Here is a 25757-nt window from a genome sequence, read left to right as displayed (position 1 = left end):
GATAACCGACCCGCGATTTCCGGATTACATCCCACGGCGCATGAGAGGCATGGCCATGAACAGCGGTCCGCAATTGCGCTTAAACTGATATTCGGCTATCTAAACTGTAGGCCAATTAATATTGTGGTAAATTATGGCACAAAAGGGGTGGCGATTCTCTACTAGGTACCAAAGGGGGGGGGGCAATTGTTGAAAAGATCTCTTATATCTTCATGTATCTTTTAATGATAATAATCATAAGAGCAAAAACTGTACCAGAACGAGCCTGAAGGAATCTTTCCGAAGTTTTCTCTCGAAATTCAATTTATTATACTTCAAAAAATCGTCTCCGAGCAAATTTATATTTGTAAAAGTTAACCCCTCCCCCATTAATCACTCAATTGCATACAAATGAAATGACAGACACGTAAAAACGTTATTGTATTTATTTTAGTTTGAATTTTAATGGAGCTTTTAGACAATCAGAAATAATAAACTGTTGCCGAGTAATTAAAAGAGCAGTGAGAAATTAAATGAGCAATGCGCTATTCAAAAATTTATCTAGCGGGAAATGCTTAGATTGTGACCGGTCAATTGGCCGACATACAAATTAGCCGACAGACTTTTTAGCCGACACTTGAGAAAATATAACTACTCGAAAACCACAATTCACGATAATTACCCGCGCATTAAGCGGTAAAAGTAGCGTCCTTTAGGTTTACAACAAACATTAAGTGGCTATTACTGCTGGCTAATTTGGCCACGCCTCAGCGGCCCGTGGGACGACTTGATATGAATCTACCACAACCGAACAAATTATTACGGCCGAACATAATTAAGGCGACGCTTCTAATAACACTATTTAAATTACACATTTTTGATTTCGGTCTTTTTCACGTCGTCTTGTTGAAATCTGTCGGCTAATTGCCATGTCTTCTAATATGTGTACAAAGGTCGGACAAAGTTCATTTAACATAATTTTCGTTGAGTCTACTAATAAACTAAATCGATTACGCTTTTATTAGGCTTAATATTTTCATAAATAATGTTTTGATGGCCGATCTTAGACTACCCGGGCCGAGGTTTCACCCCTAATCCACCCCTAATTAGCGGGGATTAGGGTGTAATGCGTATTCCACTCCTATTTATAGGGGAAAAGAGGGTAAGAGTGTAATTTTTAAAAATTACACTGTATTTACACTCTTTTCTCCACTCTTTTTACACTCTTTGCAAAGAGTGTAATTTAGGGTGAACTAATAAAAATTACACTCTTACACGATTACTAATATAACCAAATTGAAACATCTGAGCATAGTGTCAGTTGGCGCAATGGTTAATGCAGACAATTAAAGTAACGTGTTCAACAGGGGGAAGATGGGGGGATCAATTCTCATTACCTTTTTCCACCTTTATTTTTTAAAATTACACTCTTATAATTACACTCTTTCACCCTTAATTAAGCGGAGAAATAGGGGGTAATTTTATTATTTATACACTCTTTACACTCTCTTCCCCGTTATTTTTGGGGAAAATCCTCGGCCCGGGTAACAACTGCCGAAATTTGTTGCCAGATTTCTCATTCTGATGCAGTTTCCTTTTGCCTTTAACTTTACGACAAACGTTCTCTCGTCCTATCGTTGGCACGATGAATTTAAACTTATTCCGACAGTGTGCATTATTTCACCTTTTAAACCAAAAACTTTTACATAGACTAATGCATGGTTAATCAGCTGCCTTTAAAAATGCTTGTTGATTGTTTCATAGTGGAGCGCAATTTTGGAGTTGTAAAAAAGTTTTGCCGAGGTCTGGAATTCTGTGCGAAACAGTCATTTGCTTCTCATTGGCTGTTTTTATTTGGTACACTTTGTCACAAATTCTACAAGGTAGTCTGTCACGCATTGGTAAGGCATTGCTGCTTCGTATGACGTCATACTTTGTCCTCCAATAATGGTATTCTAAATAGGCAGTTTCATTTTGCAGTAAGAATTTCAGATATTCTGCTAACCGATCAGGACCTTCAAAATCGGCTACGTGAATGAAAGATCCAGGCAGCCTCTGTACATAACTATCTCTCCATCCGTTCACAATCGGTACAGCGTAATTAGCCAACGCGTTTGGAAACTTTTCTGTAATATAGTCACTGCAATTTGAGTTTTCGAAGGCAAAGTAAAATTTGCACGTTCTGATTTCTTCTTCAGTTTGTTGGCTGAACTTTTGGGTTGGTCCGTGGTCGATAACTTGTGACTTATTAGCCAGAGGCATGCAACGCGAGGCTGCACGACCCCACATGTGAATTTTATCAGGTAGTTGGTTGATTATTTTGGCCGCTGATGTAAATCTGTCGTTATACACATTGCATTGAGAGACCATCCAGCAAAATGTTCTGGACTTTTCAAGTTTGTGGTAGGCGTTGTTGATCTCTAATTTCGTTTTCGGATGTTCTGATGGATCAATTGAGAAGTAGGAATCGGTAACGCTGGCTTTTGGCGAAGCAGCGACTGTCAAGTTGAACGAAGATTTCATAGGAGAATTGGGTCCGAAGTCTAGCTTACTTCGAGACGATTCCATTCCTTTCGCTATCCACAACTGCTTTGGATCCCTGTTGGAACTGTTTCTTTCAACCCCCCTGTCTTCAAAAAATGTGTCCATTATCTATAATTAAGACATCAAAATTTCATGAAGGTTATATAAAATGTTATCTACTTATTTACGTGGGATGGGGGTTCTGACACTCCATTACAAATTACTAATTATGTTTTCCGTATATATGAGTTGCAGACTAACTTCAACTCTTAACCTTGTATATCCAATTCTATCATTCAAATTATATAAAATTATCTTTGTTTTTGTTTTTTGATAAAGACCCAAATTTTGATCACGCGAATAACAGGATTAAATGAAACAGTTCCTCCCTGTTAAATCCAGTCGATACAAATTGGCTGCGAAACCTTTGCAGACCTGGAAATCCGTAAACCATAACCGCCGAATAGTTCGCCCATTTTTTGGCACCCGAGTACCCATCGTGTGTGAAAACACAGTTATACTGAAGTTTGCACTCCGATTTCAAGTTAGTTTTTGTGTGCTCTTTTGCGTAAGAGAAGAACAGGATTGATATGTTGCTGGTCTTTAAGCTTTGCTGATTGGTCAGTTGTTTGTAACTAGAATAACCATCAGCCCTCGTAGAGTTTAGACTGTTCCCTTCAAGAGCTGCCAACCAGTTGAAATTGGTCGTCAGTCTAAAAAGAGAATTGGTCTTAAGTCTAAATTGGTCGTAAGTCGAAAAACACCGTCCAGTGTTTTTATGCCTCCAAGGACAATTTATGTGCTGTTATATAGTACGTTACTATGTAAAAAATAGCACGTGCGCCGGGCGGGGGGTGTAAAATTTATATGCCCACTATGGGGGGGGGGCTGAGGGGGGGGGGGGCAGAATGGTTCCGAGAATGTTTACCATTTTGTACGAGAATAGATCTCGAATATTTAATCCGATACCAGTCCAAATCTGATGCTTATCTGGCAAGATCTTGCACAATTCTCGCAAATTGCGCATGTCTTGCAAGATACTGCAAAATGGCCGTCGCTCATCCCAGGTCGAGAAGTCCAGACCGACTAGACCTCTGATCAGCCTATCTTCGAGCGAATTACATGGTCTGGAAATTATTCGAGCGCCCTTTAGTCTGAACAATGGTCTGGAACTTGTCTGATCAGAAGTCACTTCGGTCTGTGACGGTCTGATCAGAGGTGTAAATTTGAGCGCATATTACTCTGATCAAAAAAGTTCAGAGACAGTTTAGGTCTGATCAGGAAACAAATTTGAGTGTAATTTTTCCATTTTCTATTCACTGAGAGACATTGGCGTTCCTAAAAGGTAACAATACAGCAGCGCTCGGAGCAGTATTTCATCTACAATCTGATGGCACTTATCGGCGCCAAAGGGGTCCAGCATATATCAATTACTGATGGCCCCCTTTTTATGTAATTTTGAATAAATTTAGATGAAGACGTTTTCAATAGAAAGCTGTTAAATTTTATCTATCGATTCAAAACAGGCACCAATGAAAACTAAATAAATGGTTTTTTCCTTTCCTTAGCAATACGTCTAAAATGGGGTTTTTGTTAGTTGAAAATGTTACTGAAAACATAAAATTTTATAAAAACGAGTTTTATATAGCCGACTTAGCATTATTTTCATGTTTAAAACCATTCTCACGTGAAATGATTTCGAGCGCACTTAAGTTCGAGCTCACACTAGTATGATCAGAATTGACTTTCTAGCGCAGGATATTCCGATTAGCAGTCAATTCAGTCCTGATGTCGGCGTGATCAGATGTCACTTTGGTCTGGGACGGTCCGACCCGAAGCTATTCTAGTCTAAACACAAAGATAAGCACTCAGTCTTCAGACCAGACGTTTCGCACACAATAAATTTCAGCATATAAATTTTTGCCGCAAAATAATAAAATATTCATGCATTAATCAGCTTTTTATGATAATGAATAACAAAAGGAAACCGCACAAAATACATCTACAAAACAATCGATATCGATTTAAAGGAGATTGCATAGTGTTATACATAGATCTCATCAAGAAAATACATAATTTCGGGCTCAATTTTATAGAATCAAAGGAAATCCATTTAAAAAAGACTTAAATCAATTTAGACTGTTTGAAATCCCAGTGCTTGTGAGAGACGAATATTAACCATTCACAATTCAGCAATTGCATGAAATTTGCTTTAGGCGAATACGCAAATTGCTCTCATACTTCCTGTTTCTCGCTAAAAGCCAACAGATTGCTGCAGTAACGAACTTTTCTTGTGCTTAAAAAAAGGTAATTTGAGTCTATTTATTCGCTTACATGTACTTTATTCACAAAAATTCGTTTAAGTTATTGATGTTTTTTTTCCTAGGATTCCATCATATAGGGTTCCAAGAGCGGCTAACTACAGTTTTCCATTGCTATTTTCGAGGTAACTTGGATCACTATTTAACATTAAATTATTTATTTCAATGCAAACTAATAAGAATTTAAAATCTAAATTACAATTATAAATAAAATGGTTAGCATTAATTACATCTATATCTATATCTATATCTATATCTATATCAATATCAATCTTTATATCTATATCTAAGTCTAAATCCAAAATCTACATCTATATCTATATTTCTATCTCAATCCGAATCTAAGAGCTACATCTATATCTATATCTTTATATATATATATATATATATATATATATATATATATATATATGTATATTATATCTATATATGCGGGTTTGTCAAAAATTTAGTTGCCAGATTAAATACAAGAAACAATACCCCGAAAAGAATATAAAAGTTATATGTGAATATTTTTCTACACAACCGAAAGCAAACCCAAGATCGTAAGAAAAAGTATTTTTCAGCTTAAAAATTCTGCAAATTTTTACTCTTTTTAAACTAGATGTCTTAAAAGTTCTGTGCTTTATTATACTAAAAGGGGCTGTGAAAATTTTTCTAAGTATTGAGCCCCCGCTAAATAGAACTTTAAGCCTTTTCGTCACGGATTTGTTCCTCATCATTCTTCATTCAATTACTGGGCCTTTCACATTATAGCCCCTCATGAAATTATAGTCCCCCATTATGGTATAATTACCATTATTGGGGGCTATAGGTTATCTGAACACTTAGCTGAGGGGGGGGGGGGTGGGCTGTAATGGGAAAGACCCCAATTACCTTCTATAAAAAGACGGTTTATTGAAAAAAATTGCTTTAGCTTATGTCAGATCTGTTGACAGAGTTGTTTCAAAAACAGACACATTTATCTTCATCTTCTTTTGTCGAAAGAGAGAGAGAGAGAGAGAGAGAGAACATGAATTTTATGTGTTACAGTCATTTTCTGTAAACGCCTGTCATAGGTTGATCTATTTAATGGATTTCAATTAGTTTAAATCGATATATATATATATATATATATATATATATATATATATATATATATATATATATTTCTATCTATTTGTTTTCATTGTATACAATCAATTTAAATGTATTTTAATAGGTAAAATGGTCCAAATTGACTGAATTAGATAGATTTTCTTTCTAATTTTTTTCTCAACGAAAATCGATTTAATTGCTTTTTTTGCTATGAATGGGGGAAGAAAACTTGCCATTGCTTTGTACATAATTATGACCCGAGCTCTATTTTCTTAATTATAATCAGTTAGAATTTACTCAACAAAATCAAAATGTTATTTGCCCATCTTTTTATACAAATTACATGCAATTTACTTGCAAACTACATGTAAACTGACTTAAAAAGGAATTGGTAAGCTGTAGCAGTAAATTTTTACAAGGTAATTAAGTCTACTTCTACTAGTAACCAAATCTTGGATTAAAATTTCAATTTCTTTTCTGATGTTAAAATAACGGATAAATTCAAATGTAGTGACTTTTGAGGTAAAAAACTATCATCTTTTGTCCCCCAATTTTGTTTCAAAGAAGTGTTATCAAATTATAGAGGAGTATTTTGAGGAAATGTTTACTGGCCTCCTTTGAAATTTGCATAGAGGTGACATGTCCTCAAGAATGTGCAAAAAAAGATGATTCGGGACAAAGATGTGGCGCCAAAGGACTTCCCTATACACCAGAACAGGCTCGTTACCAAATCCGGAATGTTTTTTTCTTGCAAAAGATGCTCAGCAAAGTAGTTTCAATTTTATTTTTTTTTCAACTTAGAGCTCTTAAACATGTTTCTGAGATTTTCATCTAATGGAAAATGCAATGAGTGTGAAGCAGTCATGATAACCTGCTCTTTTGGATAGTATTCCATGACAAAAAATTAACAGTTTTTCAGTAATTTTTCTGGTATATATTTAGGAAAAAAAATATCAATCGATTCTATGATCTGCTTGGCCATGAAATCAAACAATTGAAACAAAAAAAAATCCCCAGTAGGCCCTGGGTTTTTTTGACACTCCACTATCACAGGACTTTGTGTGCGTTCTTTTGCGCAAATAAAAGCTTTGCTGTGGTTTTGGTTGCTGACTTAGCTTTGCAAATGGGTCGAAACGTTACGTAATTCCTTTTTGTCAGTGCAGAAACGTTTTGTGCAAAGAACATTGATTCGGTATAGAGTTGTGGCACCAAATCGTTACACTATACAGTAGAATAGGAACAAATAATAATTCTAGCGAAGACTCTTTTTCTGAAATCCCGCTACGATCCGAACTTTTCCATGTTTTCTTGCTGAGTTTTTTCCCCCTCAAACCCTGATAAGATCCGTTTTTCCCCAATTTTTCTGTTGGGAATCCTATATCCCACTGAAACCTTGATAAGATGCAGGAAAAACTCTGGGTTTTCCTGGTAAGTTTACCGCTGAAAACCCGAAACCCCCTGAAACCCTGATAAGATGCAGAAAAAACTCTGGGTTTTCCTTGTAAGTTTATCGCTGAAAACCCGAAACCCCCTGAAACCCTGATAAGATGCAGGAAAAACCCTGGTTTTCCTGGTAAGTTTCCGGGTCTTTCCCCCGTTTTTCCTGGGTCTTGTCGGGTATCTTTCTGGGAACCTATTAAGATTTGCGGTAATCGGTTCACCGGAAGTGTAACCGAGTTCAATGTTGCAGATCATCCTATATTTTAAAAGTGATCTCTTGAAAAATAAAAGCAATGAAAACTTTTGGAAATTTTATCTTTGTCGTATTATACATACCAAGGGTTTGTTTATGCAGAAACTTGTTTTCTGTTGAGTGTTGATTTTAAAACATTTGGACTTTAACAATAATACCCCACCTTTTGCAGCCGAAAATGGTCTCCGCAAATCTGAAATTTTGTTCTAAGACGTTTGAGACGTTGATATGACAGGAATTTCTCTATTCCGTCAAAAGTCAAAGCTCATTTACGCACTTTGTATTCAAAAACTAAAGTACACATAAAAATTTGGATTTTTCCGTTTGTAACCACAGTATGTTAGTTTACACAGTAAAACTAGGGCTTGATCGCTTGAATTGGGGTGGATGGTGTGCATATAGTAGACAGATAATCATTAAAAATTTATATACTTTTTAATTGTTTGCGTGACCTGGTTAGCAATTCATAATTTTTTTGCGGGCTGGACTTATCAAAAGAGCTATAACGTCTGGGGGGTTGGGGTGGGGGTGGCTGTAAAAATACTTCAATTACATGGTCGAGGAGGGACCCTGGTTGAAGTCGAGCTAAATTCCATTCATGGGTCAAGCTTAATTTTTTTTTTTGATAAGAAAAGCTCTCGAGCCTAATTCTCTTCATATGCAAAATTGGTCGAGCCTAATTCTATTCCAAGACAAAAAATGGTCGAGTTCAATTATTTTCATAGACATTAACGTGGCGAACTGTTTTTTCAGACCTATTATTGGACGGTTTTTTCATAAGTCGAGGCATCGTCCTGGGAAACAAGTAAACACTAAAACGCCAAGAATTTATCGCTCGTCGGGACAGCTCCAAACTTATTTTTCAGTTTCTGAAATGAGAAAGAGGACTAACCTGTTGACATTTTTAAGCGTGTACAATGAAAAAGAAGGCAACGAATCGGACAATGTAATGACGGAAAGAAAGAATAATGATAAAGTGATAAGAACGAAGCAACTAATTCTGAAGATCTGAACAAGAGAAGCACCACCCCAACACAACGATCCGTCACTCTTCGTCTGAAGAAATTGATTTTCTGGCATCTCTGGTCACATGTTGTTCAGATTAATTACCTAAGGTAAGTCCTTCGTGAAACTACGTGTAATAGAATTACAGGCTTACTCTACTTGAAGTCACAGAGAACTTCTGGCGTTTACCGTGAAGCGCCAAGCTGTTTTGAGATTTTAAGTCGGAATTTCGAAATCACTTCTGCAGAGTCAAGTAACTTGTGCTCAAAACAGTCAACTTGAAAGTTTGAAAAGGCCGAAATTTTAACAAGTATATGTTACCACTTGAATCTTTGCGGCCCCAGGGGCTTGGTGCCCAGACACGAGGGCACTTGCGCCCGAGTGCTGGGCACAATCCTTGAGGGGGGCTAAGATTCATGAGCTAACTTATTTAGAGAACCAAAACGTACGAAGGGCGTTAAATTTTAATTAAAGTTGAAATTAAGAGTACAGTTTTGTAAATTATTAAATGACAAGTTTTCGTCAATTTTTCTATATTTTTCTGTTTGTCAAACGGTTGCTGCGAAAATGTGGGTTGGTGGTGGTGGTGGTGGTGGTGGTGGTGGTGGTGGTGGTGGTGGTGGTGGTGGTGGTGGTGGTGGTGGTGGTGGTGGGGGGGGGATCTCAGTATTTGGATAGATATGAACCAGGAGAAACAATTGCAACAAAAATGGAAAATATTTTATTGAAGACGGACAGTTACTTGAAGGAAAATCAACTCACTTTGAATGCTGATAAAACAGAACTACATTATTTTTCTACCTGGACAAATTAAAACCGAAAGCTACTTTTAACGGAAATTTAATAAAATCTGCTGAGAGTTGTCGTTATCTAGGAATACACCTTGACTGGAAAATTGACTTTTGAAGCACATCTAAAGGTAATTTTTTAAAAAAATGGCGGCCGCCATTCGCTCACTATATCTGGTAAGAAACCTTATACCTGTGGAAGTAAGGCTTCAAGTTTTCAAATCTTTAGTCCTGTCTCATTTATCATTCAGTAGAGTTTATTAACAAACATTGTCAGCAAAAAACATACAGCGTATAAATCGACAGATTAATTGGGGCATAAAAGTGTTTTATATGCGTTGTAATTTCGATCATTGTCGTGATATCTTACTCCAACTGCATGTACTACCAGCTGAATTAGAGGATAGTATCAGAAACATTTAAAAAATGTGCAAACCGGCTGCAGTTAAAACAGAACAAGCCAACTGAACAGCTGATAATAAGAACGCAAAATAATACGCAGCAGAGTAAAAGATCTTTGATTTTGAAGAGCATACAAAAATGCAACAAGTTACCATTTAACGTAAGAGCGACGGAGAACAAAACTCTTTTCAAAAGAAATTTAACAGAGTTTTTGCAACATCAGCATGAAAATTTTCCAACAGATAGACAGTTAGAATCATTCGAGTCTTTTTTTATGTATAATGGCACGAACAACTTAATGGGTAACATCAATTAATAACTCGAAGATTATGGTATAATTTTTATTATTTCAAAAAATATTCCTGATTATTCTGAAGGCATGTAAAAGTTAAGTCTTGGGTTATATTAATAACTTACATGTTTGAAAAAAAAAGATTGCACGTACCTCCAAGTTTTAGCGACCAAAAAATTTGTACCCTGGGTTCTTAAAGCAAGACAACAATTGTGAATACAAGCAATCAAATTTAGCTCTTATCTTATAATTCGGGTCTTTTACAAGAAGTCGACTCAGTAGAGTGGAGCGGGGGGTTGGGGTGCTACAGGGTGGAACAACTCTATCTGTCCCTAGTCGCAGGTTCCCCGGTGAGATAATTCCAGTTTTTAGTTCTGTGGCAGTCTATAAAGAGGAGAAGTGGTATTTGGCTTTTTCAAATACCAGTTTTTCCCACACTCAAAATTAAGTACAATTGAAGAACAAGAAAAGCTTGACCACCTCAAAATTCACTTCAGACACCAAACATATGTTCCGAGACTGAGGTGAGCTACAACAAAAGCAGTGGTTTCACTCAATACATGTTCAACTTTACAATAGAAAATAAATTTCACATTTCACCTGGCTATTTTGAATTTTTTCCTGACACAGCCGACAAATTACATAGGATTCAGGTATTGAACACCTTTTGTAAGAAAATTAGATACAATGGATGGGGCCCTGATTACGAATCATGGATCGACTCGAAATCAATATGGTCATTTTGGTGTTGCTATTTAAACGGAAAAGAATTACCAAAGAACTATTAGAACAAGTAAACGATATGCTAACCAGTGCCGAGAATGCGGTCTATACCAGGCATTAGCTTGTTTGAACTCGGAAAAAAATCAACACAAACAATAAGCTTCCAGACGAAATAAACGATGCTGCGCACTAAAGTCCCAATACGCAATACAAATGGTCAGAGCTTTTCTCTGACATTAATATTGACTGCATAGAATATCCCAAAACAGAAATAAACTGGAGAATTTGTTCGGAATATCCAGATACATTTTACGAGCCAGAAACAGAGGAGGGCAGAGCAGAACACAGGCGTAACAACGACCAAAGAATTCTTGCAAGAATAAATATCTGGAACAGCGGAGTCTATGGAAAGCTATGGACGAAGCCTGCTCGGTAAAACAATTAAAATAATCAAATAATATAAACTTTGAAGAGATCATCAGGCGCGCAAAAAATTTGTGCTTCCAGGAACAATATGGCATAGCAGCAAATAATTCGGCTTCTGATGGTTTTGCATCAGTCAAAAAGTCAAATCTCGGTGCTCTGTAACAATTGCATCTGAAAAAAGACTAGCATAGTCCAAATCTTTTACTCACAAGACTATCAATTCAGTGAGGAGAATTTTTTGAAACAGTTTAACCCGTTTTCTATGTTTACAGCTGCCAGTACTTCAAAAATATTTTTCGAACATCCTTTGCTTGATTTACAGTGTAACGTTTCAGATCAGTCACTAAAAGTTTTGAGCATACTGACTTAGCTGGTGAACATAAGTTGTCGTGGGCAACTTCCCGTTATTGTTTCACAGGCACTCTGCAGTGCAAGGCTATAGACATTGTTCAAAAAGAAAAGCGGTGATCGCCCTATTGCAGTCGGACATGTCTTGAGGAGGCTATTAGCCAAATTTTTAGCAAATGGAACAAATTCAGAAGCAAAAGGTTTTTTCCAGAGCCTACAATTGGCTGTTGGAGTGAAGGGTGGTGCGGAAGCCGTTATACAATCCACTAAGCTCTCGTTTGAAAAAAAATATCACCTCTCACGTTCGCCGCGATTTGTTTGCAGATTGAATTTTGCAATGCATTCAATCCTATGAAAGGCACTGAAATGCGGAATGCCGTTGCCAATTAATTGCGTGGCATTGCCGCTTTCACCTATTCCTGTTGTTCACAACACAGCCAATTTTTCTTTGATAAATTTGTTGTTAGCAGTGAAAGTTGTATCCAACAGGGCGACTCACTGAGCCCTTTTTTCTCTGACGCTCTGGCGCATTATACAGAAAATTAGGGAATAACTGCCAAACTCTTATCAACCTTCTTGGTATCTAAATATCGGTGTCCTGGTGGGACCAGAAGACAATATCTTTAATTCGTGGAATCCTCTATGCGAGTTCAGATCTGATTGCGGCCTCCACGTCTTGGTCGATAAGTGCAAACTGTGGTCCACTGTTGTGATTTAGATAGACTTGATAAGAAAATAAAATGAAAAGATATTTTGGGCCATGAGGACCTTGGAGCTGCGTTAGGATCCCAAGAGTTTGTCAGCGTGTACTTAATAAAAAAAAGGACTCCCTTGATGACCCTCAGTGCGCCTTAGGTATCCTACGCTACCGCATCTGACCCTCGAAATGGTGTTTTTTTTGCGTTACCAAAAGCCCACCAGTTCAGTTTTCATCCGTAAAGGAATTTAATGCCCAACGGCGCAAAAAACTTGCAAAAATACTTGGAACTTTTCTTCCATATGAATTCAGGACTCATGCAGCTTTACCCATAACACTACCAGGTTTAGGTGTTCGCAAATGCCGGGACCAGTATAAAACATCATGTGTTGATTTTGTTCTGTTCAAGAATCGTGTTTCAAAAATAACTGATGAAAACTCAAAAAAACTGCAAAATTTTTCAGCGTCTCATTTCCAGTATAGCACATCTTTGCCTTCCAAACTTTTCGCAAATACGATCCAAATAGCTCCTGAAAACAAAAAGTTTCTCTCGTTGTCTGTTTGACATGCAGGAGCATGGTTGTCGGCTCCCATTCCAGCTCAATTTCCAAGTGCCCGTTTTGTAAAGCAGGAGTTCTTGACATCTATGTTGATCACGGCATTGCGTGTCGTGGTCGAGGAGACGCAATTAGTAGACATGACCGGATTCGAGATAAAATAGTGTCTGCCCGCTCTTCTGCAAACCTCTCTTCAGTAGTAGAGAAAAGAACCTCTTTCCAAAAAACCAATCAAGCTGCGGAGACATCTTTGTCGCGACTTGGAAAAAGGGGAGTTCTGCTGCATCTGATGTAACTGTTTCTTCGTCGCTGAAATGCAACTCTCTCACTAATGCGGCTACAAAGGCAAGATACGCACTTGATGCGGCAGATGAACAAAAATATAGCCTCCACAACGATAAATGCGAAAATGTGCAATCACATTTGTCCTCTAGCAATCGAAGTCCTTGGGGGAAAATTTGCATTTTTTTATTAAAAATGTGACAATCGTTCTTTCCAGGCGCACGCATGTTCCATAGTTTTCTGTAAACTCATAAAGTCCTTGTTAACCTCGGCTATTCGGTGTCAGCAAGAATGTTAATAGATCACTATTCGAAAACTCGCTCGATCGGAGGGGAAATTGCTTGACCCACTTTATAATCAAGAGGTCTGTCTCGCTGATTTTGGGTCGCGCTATTCACTTATAATTCCAGAACTAGAAGAGACTAGATTGGTCTTTTTGCGATGAGACGTGACGTTAAAATATCATTGTGAGTTCAACCAATTCTATTCTTACCTAAAAAAAGTGGGTATAATAAAAACAAACATTTTACTTGTGAAACAATGAAAAATACTGATGAAATAAGAGTCATAATCTGTTGATTTGTTGCACTGATAACCATCGTTTCGTTAACCACGTTATTTGATAAATGAATTACACTTGAAATTTAATTCAGATATACAAAATAAAAAATATTTGATTTTGATAAATACGAAGACCCTTCTTCTCGATGAGAAAACCGAACACAGACGACCGGAATTTTTTTTCATAGAGTGAACTTTAAACGCAAGAAAACTTTCGTTTGCTCGGATTTGACAAAATTGAAGCATCAATGTTGAAGCGTCAGTTTACGAGCTCACAAAAACCATGGTATGATTGGCTCAAGATGTACAAAGTTTTCGATTTTGTGGCTTGTGAGTTGAAAAATTTCAGTGTTTATGACAATTTTTTTTCGTAATTACCACCAATTTGTGCAAATAAGTACAAACGATAAGGTAAAAGCGGATGAAAAGTTGTTGCTTGGGACAAATATTTATAGCACAAAAGTTCATCAAACAGCGCCAAAGAAAGTTCATTGATCATTTGTTCGATTATTATTATTAAGGCTTAAATTGATTGACTTATATAATAAAAATTACTAATTGGTTTGATGCGCAAATCAGTTCTTTGGATCAAAAAGCAGCCTTTAGAATGCAGATGCAGCAAGGTATCCAAGCTTCAACATTGTCTACTCAGTTGGAAGAATTCAGCATAATAAGAACCTATCGGAAATTTTTAAAAATGTATTAGAAATAAAACACCACAATAATAAGAAAATTATAAAACTGGTTGGTGCTCGGCAGGTGATAGGAGTGTCAAGTCAAAAATTAGAGCTCATTTTGTTTAAGTTGTCCATAAATGAAGCTCCAAGAGATCTGAGGTCAATCGGCAAGTGACAGAAGTTTCAAGTCAACATTTAAAGCGCATTTTTAATGTTGTTCATAAAAGATGAACCAAGAAGTCTAATGTTTTGTTGTGAGAAATTCGGAAGAGTAAATTTATGAAGGTACGAATCATTGGTATGTTTGGCTTGAAACATATGAAATCTTCAAATTTGTGGCTTTTGGGTCAAAAATATCCATTGCTTATGACCCGTTTTTTTGTTACTTTAGCCAATAAGTGCAAACAGTTACAAAAATTAAACTAAACGCAGATGAAAGATTGTAATGTGTGGCAAACGTTTATAACATTAATATTTATCAAAAAAACGCCGAATAAGGTCAATTGATTATTCATTCTATTAAAATTATAAAACTTTAAGTTGATTGACTAATATATTATAATCGACAAAAAATTTGAGTCTGTCTCAGATCTGAGCTTTAGAGCGAAAGCTAACTCTAGAAATGTTTAGGCAGCAAGACCTCCAAGCGTCACCTTGCTCTGTTTGGCTGGAAGAATTAGGCAAAATAGATGAATATCGAAAAATTTTAAAAATCATATTAGAAATCAACACCACTATAACAGAAAAATAATGAAGCGGTTTTGCACTGGGCAGTTACAGAAGTCTCAATTCGAAAATTAGAGTGCATTTTGTTTATGTTTTTCATAAAGGATAAACCAAGAGATTTGAAGTTTGGTTTTGAAAAATTTGGAAGCGTCAATTTATGATCTGACAAAACTTTTGTATGTTTGGCTTAAAAATTGAGGCTTAAAAATGTTTGTCTTCGATTTTGAGGCTTGTGAGCCAAAATATTCATATTTTTTTGCTTAATTTCATTGCTTATGACAATTGATTTTGTTAACATAGTCATTCATTGCAAATAAGTGAAAACGTTTGATTAAACGCAGATGTAGGAATGTTGCATTTGACAAATGTTTGTAACTGTAACATTAATCAAAAAGTGCGGAATAATGTTCATTGCTTATTCGTATGATTGAATTCGTTAAACCTTAATTCGATTGATCAATATGATATAATTGACTAATTAATTTGAGTAGCAGATCAGGTCTTTGTAGTGAAAATTTACCATAAATTCTCTTAGGCAGCAAAACATCCAAGCTTCACGATTCTCTATTCGGTTGGAGGTAATTTAGCATAATAATAACATATCGGAAAATTTTTAAAATCAAATTAGACACCAACATCTCAAAAAAGAAAAACAATGAAGCAAGTTGGCACTCAGCACGTGACGGAAACCTCAATTGGAAATTTGGAGCTCATTTTGTTTATCTTGAAGTGAAGATTGAAGTTTAAATGAAGAATTAAGAGATCTGACGTTCCGTATTGAAGAATTCGGAAGTGTCAATAAATGAACGTACAAAATTTTTTTGTATGTTCGGCTTCAAACATATGAAATCTTGGATTTTGTGGTTTTTGACTCAAAAACAATCATTTTTCATGACCATTTTTTTTGTAAACAAAGCCAATAAGTTGAAGGTAATGCAAATGTTAAAGCAAATGCAGATGAATTGTTGTTACACTGGGTCAAATATTTACAACCGTAAAAATTAACAAAGAGCACCGAATAATTTTAATTGATTATTCGTTCTATTGTGTCCATTAGGCCATAGGTTTATTGACTAATATAATATAATCGACTGATTATTTTGAGTCGAAGATCATATGTTTGTAGCAAAAATTAAAGTTTTGACATCAAAGCGTCACCATTCTCTGCTCGGTTGGAATTTAGAATAAAAAAGTAACAAATCGAATTTTTTTTAAATAATATTTGAAATCAATACCACAATAACAAGAAAATAATAAGCAAGTTGGTACTCGGCAGGTGACAAAAGTTTAAAGTCGAAAATTAGCACGCATTTTGTTTATGTTGTCCATAAAAGAAGATTACAGAGATCTGATGTTTGGTTTTGAAAACTTCGGAAATGTCAGATTATGAAGTCAAGTTTTGTTTTTTTTCGGCTTCAATGATATGAAATCTTTGATTTTGTGGCTTCTGGGTCAGAAATATTCATTGCTTATGACCAGTTTGTTTTCCACAAGCATAGCCAATAATTGCAAAAAGAGCCAAAGTTAAAGTAAAAGCAGATGAAAAGTTGTTACAGCAGTATTATTTATCAAAAAACCGCGAATAAATTATTTGATTATTCGTTCGGTTGTAATTATGGAGTTTTAAATTGATTGACTAATGTAATATAATCGAAAAACTATTTGAATCTCAGATCATATCTTAGACCCGGAAATTAACCAGAGGAATGCTCAGGCAGCAGGACATCCAACCGTCACCATTGTCTGCTAGGCTGGAAGAATTTAGCATAAAGAATTAGATAACAAGAAAATATTGAAGCAGGTTGGCACGCAACAGGTGACAAAAGTCTAAAGTCAAAAATTAACGCAAAATTTATTTCTGTTGTCCATAAAAAAGAAAAGAGATATGATGAGCAGCTTTGAAAAATTCGGAAAATCGTCAAATTGTGAAAGTACGAATTTTTGGAATATTCGGCTTCGAACTTGTGAAGCCTTCAGTTTTGTGGCTTGAGGGTCAAAAACATTCATTAGTTATGACCAGTTTTTTTCAAAAGAAAACTAGGAAGTTTAAACATCAAAGTAAAAGCAGATGATATGTTGTTACATGGAAAAAATTTTTGTAACATTAATATTTATAAAAAGCGCCGAATAATCTATGATTATTCGTTTGAGTGTAAAAAGCGTCAAATAAACTAGTTGTTTATTCGTTTGACTGCAATTATTTAACCTTAAGTTGACAAACTAATGCAATATAATCAACTAACAAAATTGAGCCTGAGATCAGATATTTGATGCGGAATGAGCCTTGGTAATTTTCAGGCAGCGAGACATCCAAGCTTCACTATTGTCTGCTTGATTGGAAGAATTTAGCATGATAATAACACATTCGGAATTTTTTGGAATCATATTAGAAATCAACACCGGCAGGCAACAGAAGTCTCAAGTCAAAAATTAGAGCTCAATTTATTTATGTTGTCCGTAAAAGAGCAACAAGAGATCTGATGTTCGGTTTTGAAAGGTTCGGAAACGTCAATTTATGAAGGTACAATATTTTGGTATATTCGGCTTAAAACATATGAAACTTTTGATTTGTAGTTTTGGTCAAAAATTTTCATTGTTTATAACCATTTGTTCCATAAACATAACCAATAAGTGCAAATAAATGCAAATGTTAAAGTAGAAGCAGAAGAAAGATTGTTACATGGGACAAATATTTAAACAATAAAAAGTATCAAAAAGCCTTGAAAAAAATCACTGATTTTTCGTTCGATTGTAATAATGGAGCTTCGCATTGATTGACTAATGTAATATAATCGAAAAATTTTTTGAATATCAGATCAGATAACTGACGCGGAAATTAAACATAGGAATGCTCAAGCAGCAGGACATCTACGATTCAAGCTTCGCCATTGTCTGCGCGGTTGGAAGAACTTAGCATTAAAATTTAGATATCTGAGGTTTCTTTTACAATATTTTAGAGGCAACATCACAATAAAAAGTAAATATTGACATAGGTTTGCACTCAACCGGTGACAAATTTCTTAATTCAAAAACTAACGCGAATTTTTTTTGGTTGTCCATTGAAGAAGAGCCAAGAGATCTGACGTTCAGTTTTGAAAAATTCGGAAACTGGTCAAATTATGAAGGTAAGAAGTTTCGGAGTGTTTAGCTCCAAACTTGTGATGTCTTCAATTTTGTGGCTTGAGTGTCAAAAATTTTCATTAGTTATGATCAATTTTTTTTGTAAACATAACCAATAAATGCAAATAAGTGTAAACATTAAAGTAAAAGCAGTTGAATTGTTGTTACATGGGAAAAAATTGTAACAGTAATGTTTATCAAAAACAGTCGAATAAACTAATTGATTATTCGTTTGACTGTATTTAGTGAACGTTAAGTTGATTGACTAATGTACAATATTCAACTAATAAAATTGAGGAGTCACATATCAGATATTTGACGCGGAATGAAACTTCGTAATGTTCAGGCAGCAAGATATACAAGCGTCACCAATGTCTGCTTGATTGGAAGAATTTAGCATAATACTAACACATCGCGAATTTTTTGAAATCATATTTGCAATCAACAGCACAATAACAAGAGACAAATGATGCAGGTTGGCACTCTGCAGACAACAGAAGTCTCAAGTCAAAAATTAGAGCTCAATTTATTTATGTTGTCCGTAAAAGAGCACCAAGAGATCTGATGTTCGGTTTTGAAAAGTTGGGAAACGTCAATTTATGAAAATACAGATTTTGTTATATCCAGCTTTGAACATATGAAATTTATTATTTGTGGTTTTGGGTCAAAAATTTTTGTTTTTTATGACAAATTCTTTTCCCAAAAACATAAGCAATAAGTGCAAATAAGTGCAAATGTTAAAGTAGAAGCGGATGAAAGATTGTTATATGAGACAAAAATTTACAACAAAAAAATTTATCAAAAAGCCGCCAATAAAATAATTGATCAGTCGTTCGATTTTATTTATGGAGCTTTAAATTGATTGACTAATGTAATATAATCGACGAAATATTTGAATCTCAGATCAGATCATTGTCAAAAGAATTAACCATGGTAATGCTCAGGCAGCAGGACATCCAAGCTTCACTATTGTCTGCTCGGTTGGAAGAATTTCGCATCAAAAGTTAGATATCAGAGGTTTTTTAAATCAACACCACAATTACCAGAAAATAATGAACCCGTTTGGCACTCTACAGGTGACAAAAGTCTAAAGTCAAAAATTAGCGCGCGTTTGCTTCTGTTGTCCATAAAATAAGAGCCAAGAAGTCTGACGTTCGGTTTTGAAAAATTCGGAAAATGGTCAATATATGAAGGTTCTAATCTTTGTTATGTTCGGCTTCAACCATAAGAAATTTTTGGTTTTTATGGCTTGAGAGTCAAAACAAATCCTTGTTTGTGACTTTTTTCCGCAAATGTAAACAATAATTACATATAGATGCCAAAATTGAAGTAAAAGCAGATGAAAAGTTGTTACATAGGTCAAATATTTACAGCAGTAATTTTCATCAAAAGCCGCGAAATAAGTAATTGGTCATACGTTTGATTATAATTATGGAGCTTTAAATTAATTGACTAATGTAATAAAATCGACTATTTACTTGTAACTTTATATCCTTACAATTTTCTCGAATGTTAAAACCTTTAATTTTGTGGCTTAAGGGTCGAAAACAATAATTAGTTATGACCAGTTTTTTGTAAACATAACCAATAAGTACAAATAAGTGTAAACTTCAATATAAAATTTGATGAAATTTTCTTACATGGGAAAAAATTTGTAACATTAATGTTTATCAAAAAGCGCCAAATAAACTAGTTGTTTATTCGTTTGACTGTAATTACAGAACCTTAAGTTGACAAACTAATGCAATATATTCAACTAATAAAAGTGAGTCTCAGATCAGATATTTTATGCGGAATGAACCTTAGGAATATTCAGGCAGCTAGACATCCAAGCTTAACCATTGTCTGCTTAGTTGGAAGAATTTAGCATAGAAATGACACATCAAAAATTCTATTAGAAATCAATAACTCAATAACAAGAGAAAAATGATGAAGGTTGACACGCGGCAGGTGACAGAAATCTCAAGTCAAAATTAGAGCACATTTTATTTAAGTTGTCCTTAATAGAAGCACCGAGAAATCTGATATTTGGTTTTGAAAAGCTCGGAAACCTCAACTTATGAATTTACGGATACTTGGTATGTTCGGCTAAAAAATATGAAATTTTTGATCTGTGGTTTTGGGTCAAAAATATTCATTGTTTATGACTTTTTTTCCACAAACATAACCAATAAATGCAAATGAGTGCAAATGTTAAAGTAGAAGCAGACGAAAGATTGTTACATGGGACAAATGTTTACAACAGTAAAACTTATCAAAAAGCCACGAAGAAAGTGACTGATTTTTCGTTTGATTGTAATTATGGAACCTTTATTAAAAAGCAGATGAAAGGTTGTTGCATGGGACAAATCTTTATAACAGTAAATTTTATCAGAAATTGCAGAATAAACTAAATATTTGTTTAACTTTTATTTGTTTGAGTGTATTTATTTAGCCTTAGGTTGATTGACTAATGTAATAAAATCGAGTAATTAAATTGAATCTCAGATCAGATCTTTGACGCAGAGATTAACCATAGGAATGCTCAATTAGCCAGACATCTACCATTGTCTCCTCTGATGTAAGAGTTTAGCGTTATAATAACATATCGGAATATTTTTGAAATCATTGTAGAAATAAACTCCACAACTTTTCAAAGAGTTTTTGAAAAGTTGGGAAACGTCAATTTATGAAAATACAGATTTTGTTATATCCAGCTTTGAACATATGAAATTTATTATTTGTGGTTTTGGGTCAAAAATTTTTGTTTTTTATGACAAATTCTTTTCCCAAAAACATAAGCAATAAGTGCAAATAAGTGCAAATGTTAAAGTAAAAGCGGATGAAAGATTGTTATATGAGACAAAAATTTACAACAAAAAAATTTATCAAAAGCCGCCAATAAAATAATTGATCATTCGTTCGATTTTATTTATGGAGCTTTAAATTGATTGACTAATGTAATATAATCGACGAATTATTTGAATCTCAGATCAGATCATTGTCAAAATAATTAACCATGGGAATGCTCAGGCAGCAGGACATCCAAGCTTCACTATTGTCTGCTCGGTTGGAAGAATTTCGCATCAAAAGTTAGATATCAGAGGTTTTTTAAATCAACACCACAAAAACCAGAAAATAATGAACCCGTTTGGCACTCTACAGGTGACAAAAGTCTAAAGTCAAAAATTAGCGCGCGTTTGCTTCTGTTGTCCATAAAATAAGAGCCAAGAAGTCTGACGTTCGGTTTTGAAAAACTCCGAAAATGGTCAATATATGAAGGTTCTAATCTTTGTTATGTTCGGCTTCAACCATAAGAAATTTTTGGTTTTGTGGCTTGAGAGTCAAAACAAATCCTTGTTTGTGACTTTTTTTCCGCAAATGTAAACAATAATTACATATAGATGCCAAAATTGAAGTAAAAGCAGATGAAAAGTTGTTACATAGGTCAAATATTTACAGCAGTAATTTTCATCAAAAGCCGCGAAATAAGTAATTGGTCATACGTTTGATTATAATTATGGAGCTTTAAATTAATTGACTAATGTAATAAAATCGACTATTTACTTGTAACTTTATATCCTTACAATTTTCTCGAATGTTAAAACCTTTAATTTTGTGGCTTAAGGGTCGAAAACAATAATTAGTTATGACCAGTTTTTTGTAAACATAACCAATAAGTACAAATAAGTGTAAACTTCAATATAAAATTTGATGAAATTTTCTTACATGGGAAAAAATTTGTAACATTAATGTTTATCAAAAAGCGCCAAATAAACTAGTTGTTTATTCGTTTGACTGTAATTACTGAACCTTAAGTTGACAAACTAATGCAATATATTCAACTAATAAAAGTGAGTCTCAGATCAGATATTTTATGCGGAATGAACCTTAGGAATATTCAGGCAGCGAGACATCCAAGCTTAACCATTGTCTGCTTAGTTGGAAGAATTTAGCATAGAAATGACACATCAAAAATTCTATTAGAAATCAACAGCTCAATAACAAGAGAAAAATGATGAAGGTTGACACGCGGCAGGTGACAGAAATCTCAAGTCAAAATTAGAGCACATTTTATTTAAGTTGTCCTTAATAGAAGCACCGAGAAATCTGATATTTGGTTTTGAAAAGCTCGGAAACCTCAACTTATGAATTTACGGATACTTGGTATGTTCGGCTAAAAAATATGAAATTTTTGATCTGTGGTTTTGGGTCAAAAATATTCATTGTTTATGACTTTTTTTCCACAAACATAACCAATAAATGCAAATGAGTGCAAATGTTAAAGTAGAAGCAGACGAAAGATTGTTACATGGGACAAATGTTTACAACAGTAAAACTTATCAAAAAGCCACGAAGAAAGTGACTGATTTTTCGTTTGATTGTAATTATGGAACCTTTATTAAAAAGCAGATGAAAGGTTGTTGCATGGGACAAATCTTTATAACAGTAAATTTTATCAGAAATTGCAGAATAAACTAAATATTTGTTTAACTTTTATTTGTTTGAGTGTATTTATTTAGCCTTAGGTTGATTGACTAATGTAATAAAATCGAGTAATTAAATTGAATCTCAGATCAGATCTTTGACGCAGAGATTAACCATAGGAATGCTCAATTAGCCAGACATCTACCATTGTCTCCTCTGATGTAAGAGTTTAGCGTTATAATAACATATCGGAATATTTTTGAAATCATTGTAGAAATAAACTCCACAATAACAAAAAATTACTGAAGCAGGTTGACACTCGGCAGGTGACAAAATTGTAAAATCGAAAATTAGGCGCTATTTGGGTATGTTTTCCATAAAGGAAAACCAAAAGATCTGATGTTCGGTAGTGAAAAATTCGGAAGCTTCAATTTATGAACATACGAAATGTTTAGTGTGATCAGCTTCAAACATATAAATCTTTCGAATTTGGGGCTTGTGAGTCAAAAAAAATTCATTGCTCTTGACAAATTCTTTGTCGTAAACATAGCCAATAATTGCAAATAGGTGAAAACTTTACACTAAAAGAAGATGAAAGGTTGTTATAGGAGGCAACGCTGAATAAAGTTAAAAGATTATTTGTTCGATTGTAATTATAACGCCTTATGTTGATTGACTAATATAATATAATCAAATCAATAATTTGAGTCGAAAATCACATCCTTGTAGCGAAAATTAACCTTAGGAAGGCTCAGGTGGCAAGATATCCAATCTTTACGATTGTCTACTTGGTTGGAAAAATTTAGCGTAAAAAGCACGTATCGGTTTTGTTTAAAACAATTCATAATAGAAATCAACTCCACAAAGAAAAACAAATAATGAAGCTGGTTGGTGCTCGGCAGGTGATAGGAGTCTCAAGTCAAAAATTAGAGCTCATTTTATTTATGTCCATATAGGAAGCACCAAGAAATCTGAAGCACCAACGTTATTTCAAAAGCAGATGAAAGGTTGTTGCATGGGACAAATATTTATAACAGTAAAGTTTATCAAACATTGCAGAATAAACTAATTAATTATTTGTTTGAGTGTAGTTATTAAGCCTTACGTTGATTGACTAATGTAATATAATCGACTAATTAATTCGTGTCTGAAATCAAATCTTTGACGCGGAGATCAAAATTAGGAATGCTCATGCAGCAAGACTTCCAAGCCTCACCGTGGTCTCTTCGGCAGGTGACAAAAAACTAAAGTCGAAAATTAGAGCGCATTTTGTTTATGTTGTCCAAAAAAGAAGAACCAAAGCATCTGAATTACAGTGAAACGCCCCACTAATCTCTCTGCATAAAAAAGACGAAATTTTTCTTATGTTTAAGAGATGCGAAAACTGACTTCCACTCTGTTTAAAGAGCACAATTTTGAATATTTGCTATGGTAAATGCTGAACAAAACCGATGATGCCGACTTTAAAACTATCAGAGTGTTCGTCGTTTTTGAGCTAGAAAAACGATCCAACAATTTCTTATGATTGAAAACCGAGGATTTCTCAACTAGGGGAATACAGCAATTAATCTTCTTCTTAAATTTTGATTGGGTGTTGAAAAAATTTAAGTTAAAAAGCGCATTAAAAGCGAACCGGACATAACCGAAAAGCAATATCATTACTGCTCATGTCTAATCCCAAAATCAACATACTGAAAAAGAATTACATTTACGCAAGTTTTTAAACTCAACATAGTCTTGTACAAAGCTTGGCCAGCATCCTCGAAACTAGATTTTTTATTTCTTTGGAGAAAGTTCTCTTACGGCAACTTTCAATAAATCAAATGTTAAGTTGAGATTCGATTGAGCAGATGATTTATCAGGATGCTTTGAACTTTTCAGTTTAGATAAAAACAATATCTCTGATGGATTTTTTTGAACGCCTTTGTTTTGATAACTAAATATTTGCGTTAAAATGTTTTCAATCATCTAAATTATTAAAAACTGCTTGGTAATTGAAATAGTAAGAGTTGCAGTGCAAAACGTCAAAGATAATTTGTATTATTCTGATAGAAAATACCTGTAAAATACCAAAATTTCGAGAAAAACAACATTTAATATCTCCTCTTTCAGCTTCCAGAACTTTTAAAGTAACTGTTTGAGTGAAATGTTGTCCGAAAAAAAATTGATTGTTTTATTTATTTCTCCGGTGGTTCCTATAAATCAGAGAAAAAAATGCGTGCTGATAATGTGATATATCCGTTTTAAAGCACAATACGTTTCAATATTGCTCCCTGATTTTAGATAATGGATGTTGTTTTATAGAATTAGGGTATTCTGTATGACTTTTTTATGCCCAAACATTGTTTACTTTTTTTTATATAATTAAACATCAGGAATTGTTTATTAGTGTTCGACATCTTACGAGTTGAAACATAATGTGCCAGCGCGCATTTTCTATCCCTCTAATTTTGGGTATCTGAATGTTTAATTACCAAGGCTCTCAAAACAAGTTTGATGCAATAAAGATATTTGAATAAAATTCGTTCAGAAAAACGAAAAAGAATCTGGATTTTAAAGAATCAACCGTGCTTATAGATTAAAGTTCTTGTGTAACTATTGTCAAAGAATGCAGAAATGATGATCGATTTAAAAACTTCAAAACAAGTTTGTCGAGATCTTTTCAACGTTGAGATTTTTATTAAAAAGGGGATATAGTAAGGAAATTTAATATAAGGATGATAAAGAGCCTGGCAGAATAAGTGAATGTAATTGAAAAAATATTGTGCGAATTTTTGTTGGACAATATAAAAAGAGTTTCAAGTGATCATTGCACAAAAAATTCAAATAAACTTTTTTCAAAACAAAGCATCTATAAATGGTCGTATATAGAGAGGACAGAAATTACTTGAATTCAACTCTGTTTTGGTGAAGCGTACCTCACATCAATACATACATCATAATGAAAAATATTTGAAGATTTCGAGCGGGAGTTTTTTTGATTTTCAAAGTTTGTTCTACTTAATGATTTATATAATGCAACAGAGACAAAAAATATAGACTATAATCGTTTTGTTTTAATAACAAACGACATTGGTTCACTTTCAGCTATTTTGATGATTGCGAGCATAAAAGCGTAAGGATATGATTGTCATCAAAACCTATAGTCACAGA

General features: G+C 34.4%; 2 protein-coding genes across 2 annotated transcripts; both read right to left on the bottom strand.

Annotated features, from left to right (window-relative positions):
* Window positions 1-1571: 1571 nt before the first annotated feature.
* Window positions 1572-2584, bottom strand: LOC142343912 (4-galactosyl-N-acetylglucosaminide 3-alpha-L-fucosyltransferase 9-like). Its single transcript, XM_075395302.1, has one exon. The coding sequence runs from the start codon at window positions 2545-2547 to the stop codon at window positions 1738-1740; it is 810 nt and encodes a 269-aa protein (XP_075251417.1). The 5' UTR covers window positions 2548-2584; the 3' UTR covers window positions 1572-1737.
* A 270-nt stretch (window positions 2585-2854) lies between these two features.
* LOC142344359 (uncharacterized) lies at window positions 2855-25454 on the bottom strand. Its single transcript, XM_075395947.1, has 3 exons — window positions 25241-25454; window positions 8486-8703; window positions 2855-3215 (listed from the first exon to the last, which is right to left on the bottom strand). Exons 2-3 carry the CDS (start codon window positions 8671-8673, stop codon window positions 2855-2857), a joined length of 549 nt encoding a protein of 182 aa, XP_075252062.1. The 5' UTR covers window positions 8674-8703; window positions 25241-25454.
* Between the last annotated feature and the right edge of the window lie 303 nt (window positions 25455-25757).

This window comes from Convolutriloba macropyga, chromosome 8 (assembly GCF_964194025.1).
Source record: "Convolutriloba macropyga chromosome 8, txConMacr16.3, whole genome shotgun sequence".
Lineage (NCBI taxonomy): Eukaryota > Metazoa > Xenacoelomorpha > Acoela > Convolutidae > Convolutriloba > Convolutriloba macropyga.
The sequence above is the reverse complement of the archived record's forward strand: the minus strand, read 5'-3'. Positions and strand labels throughout refer to the sequence as shown.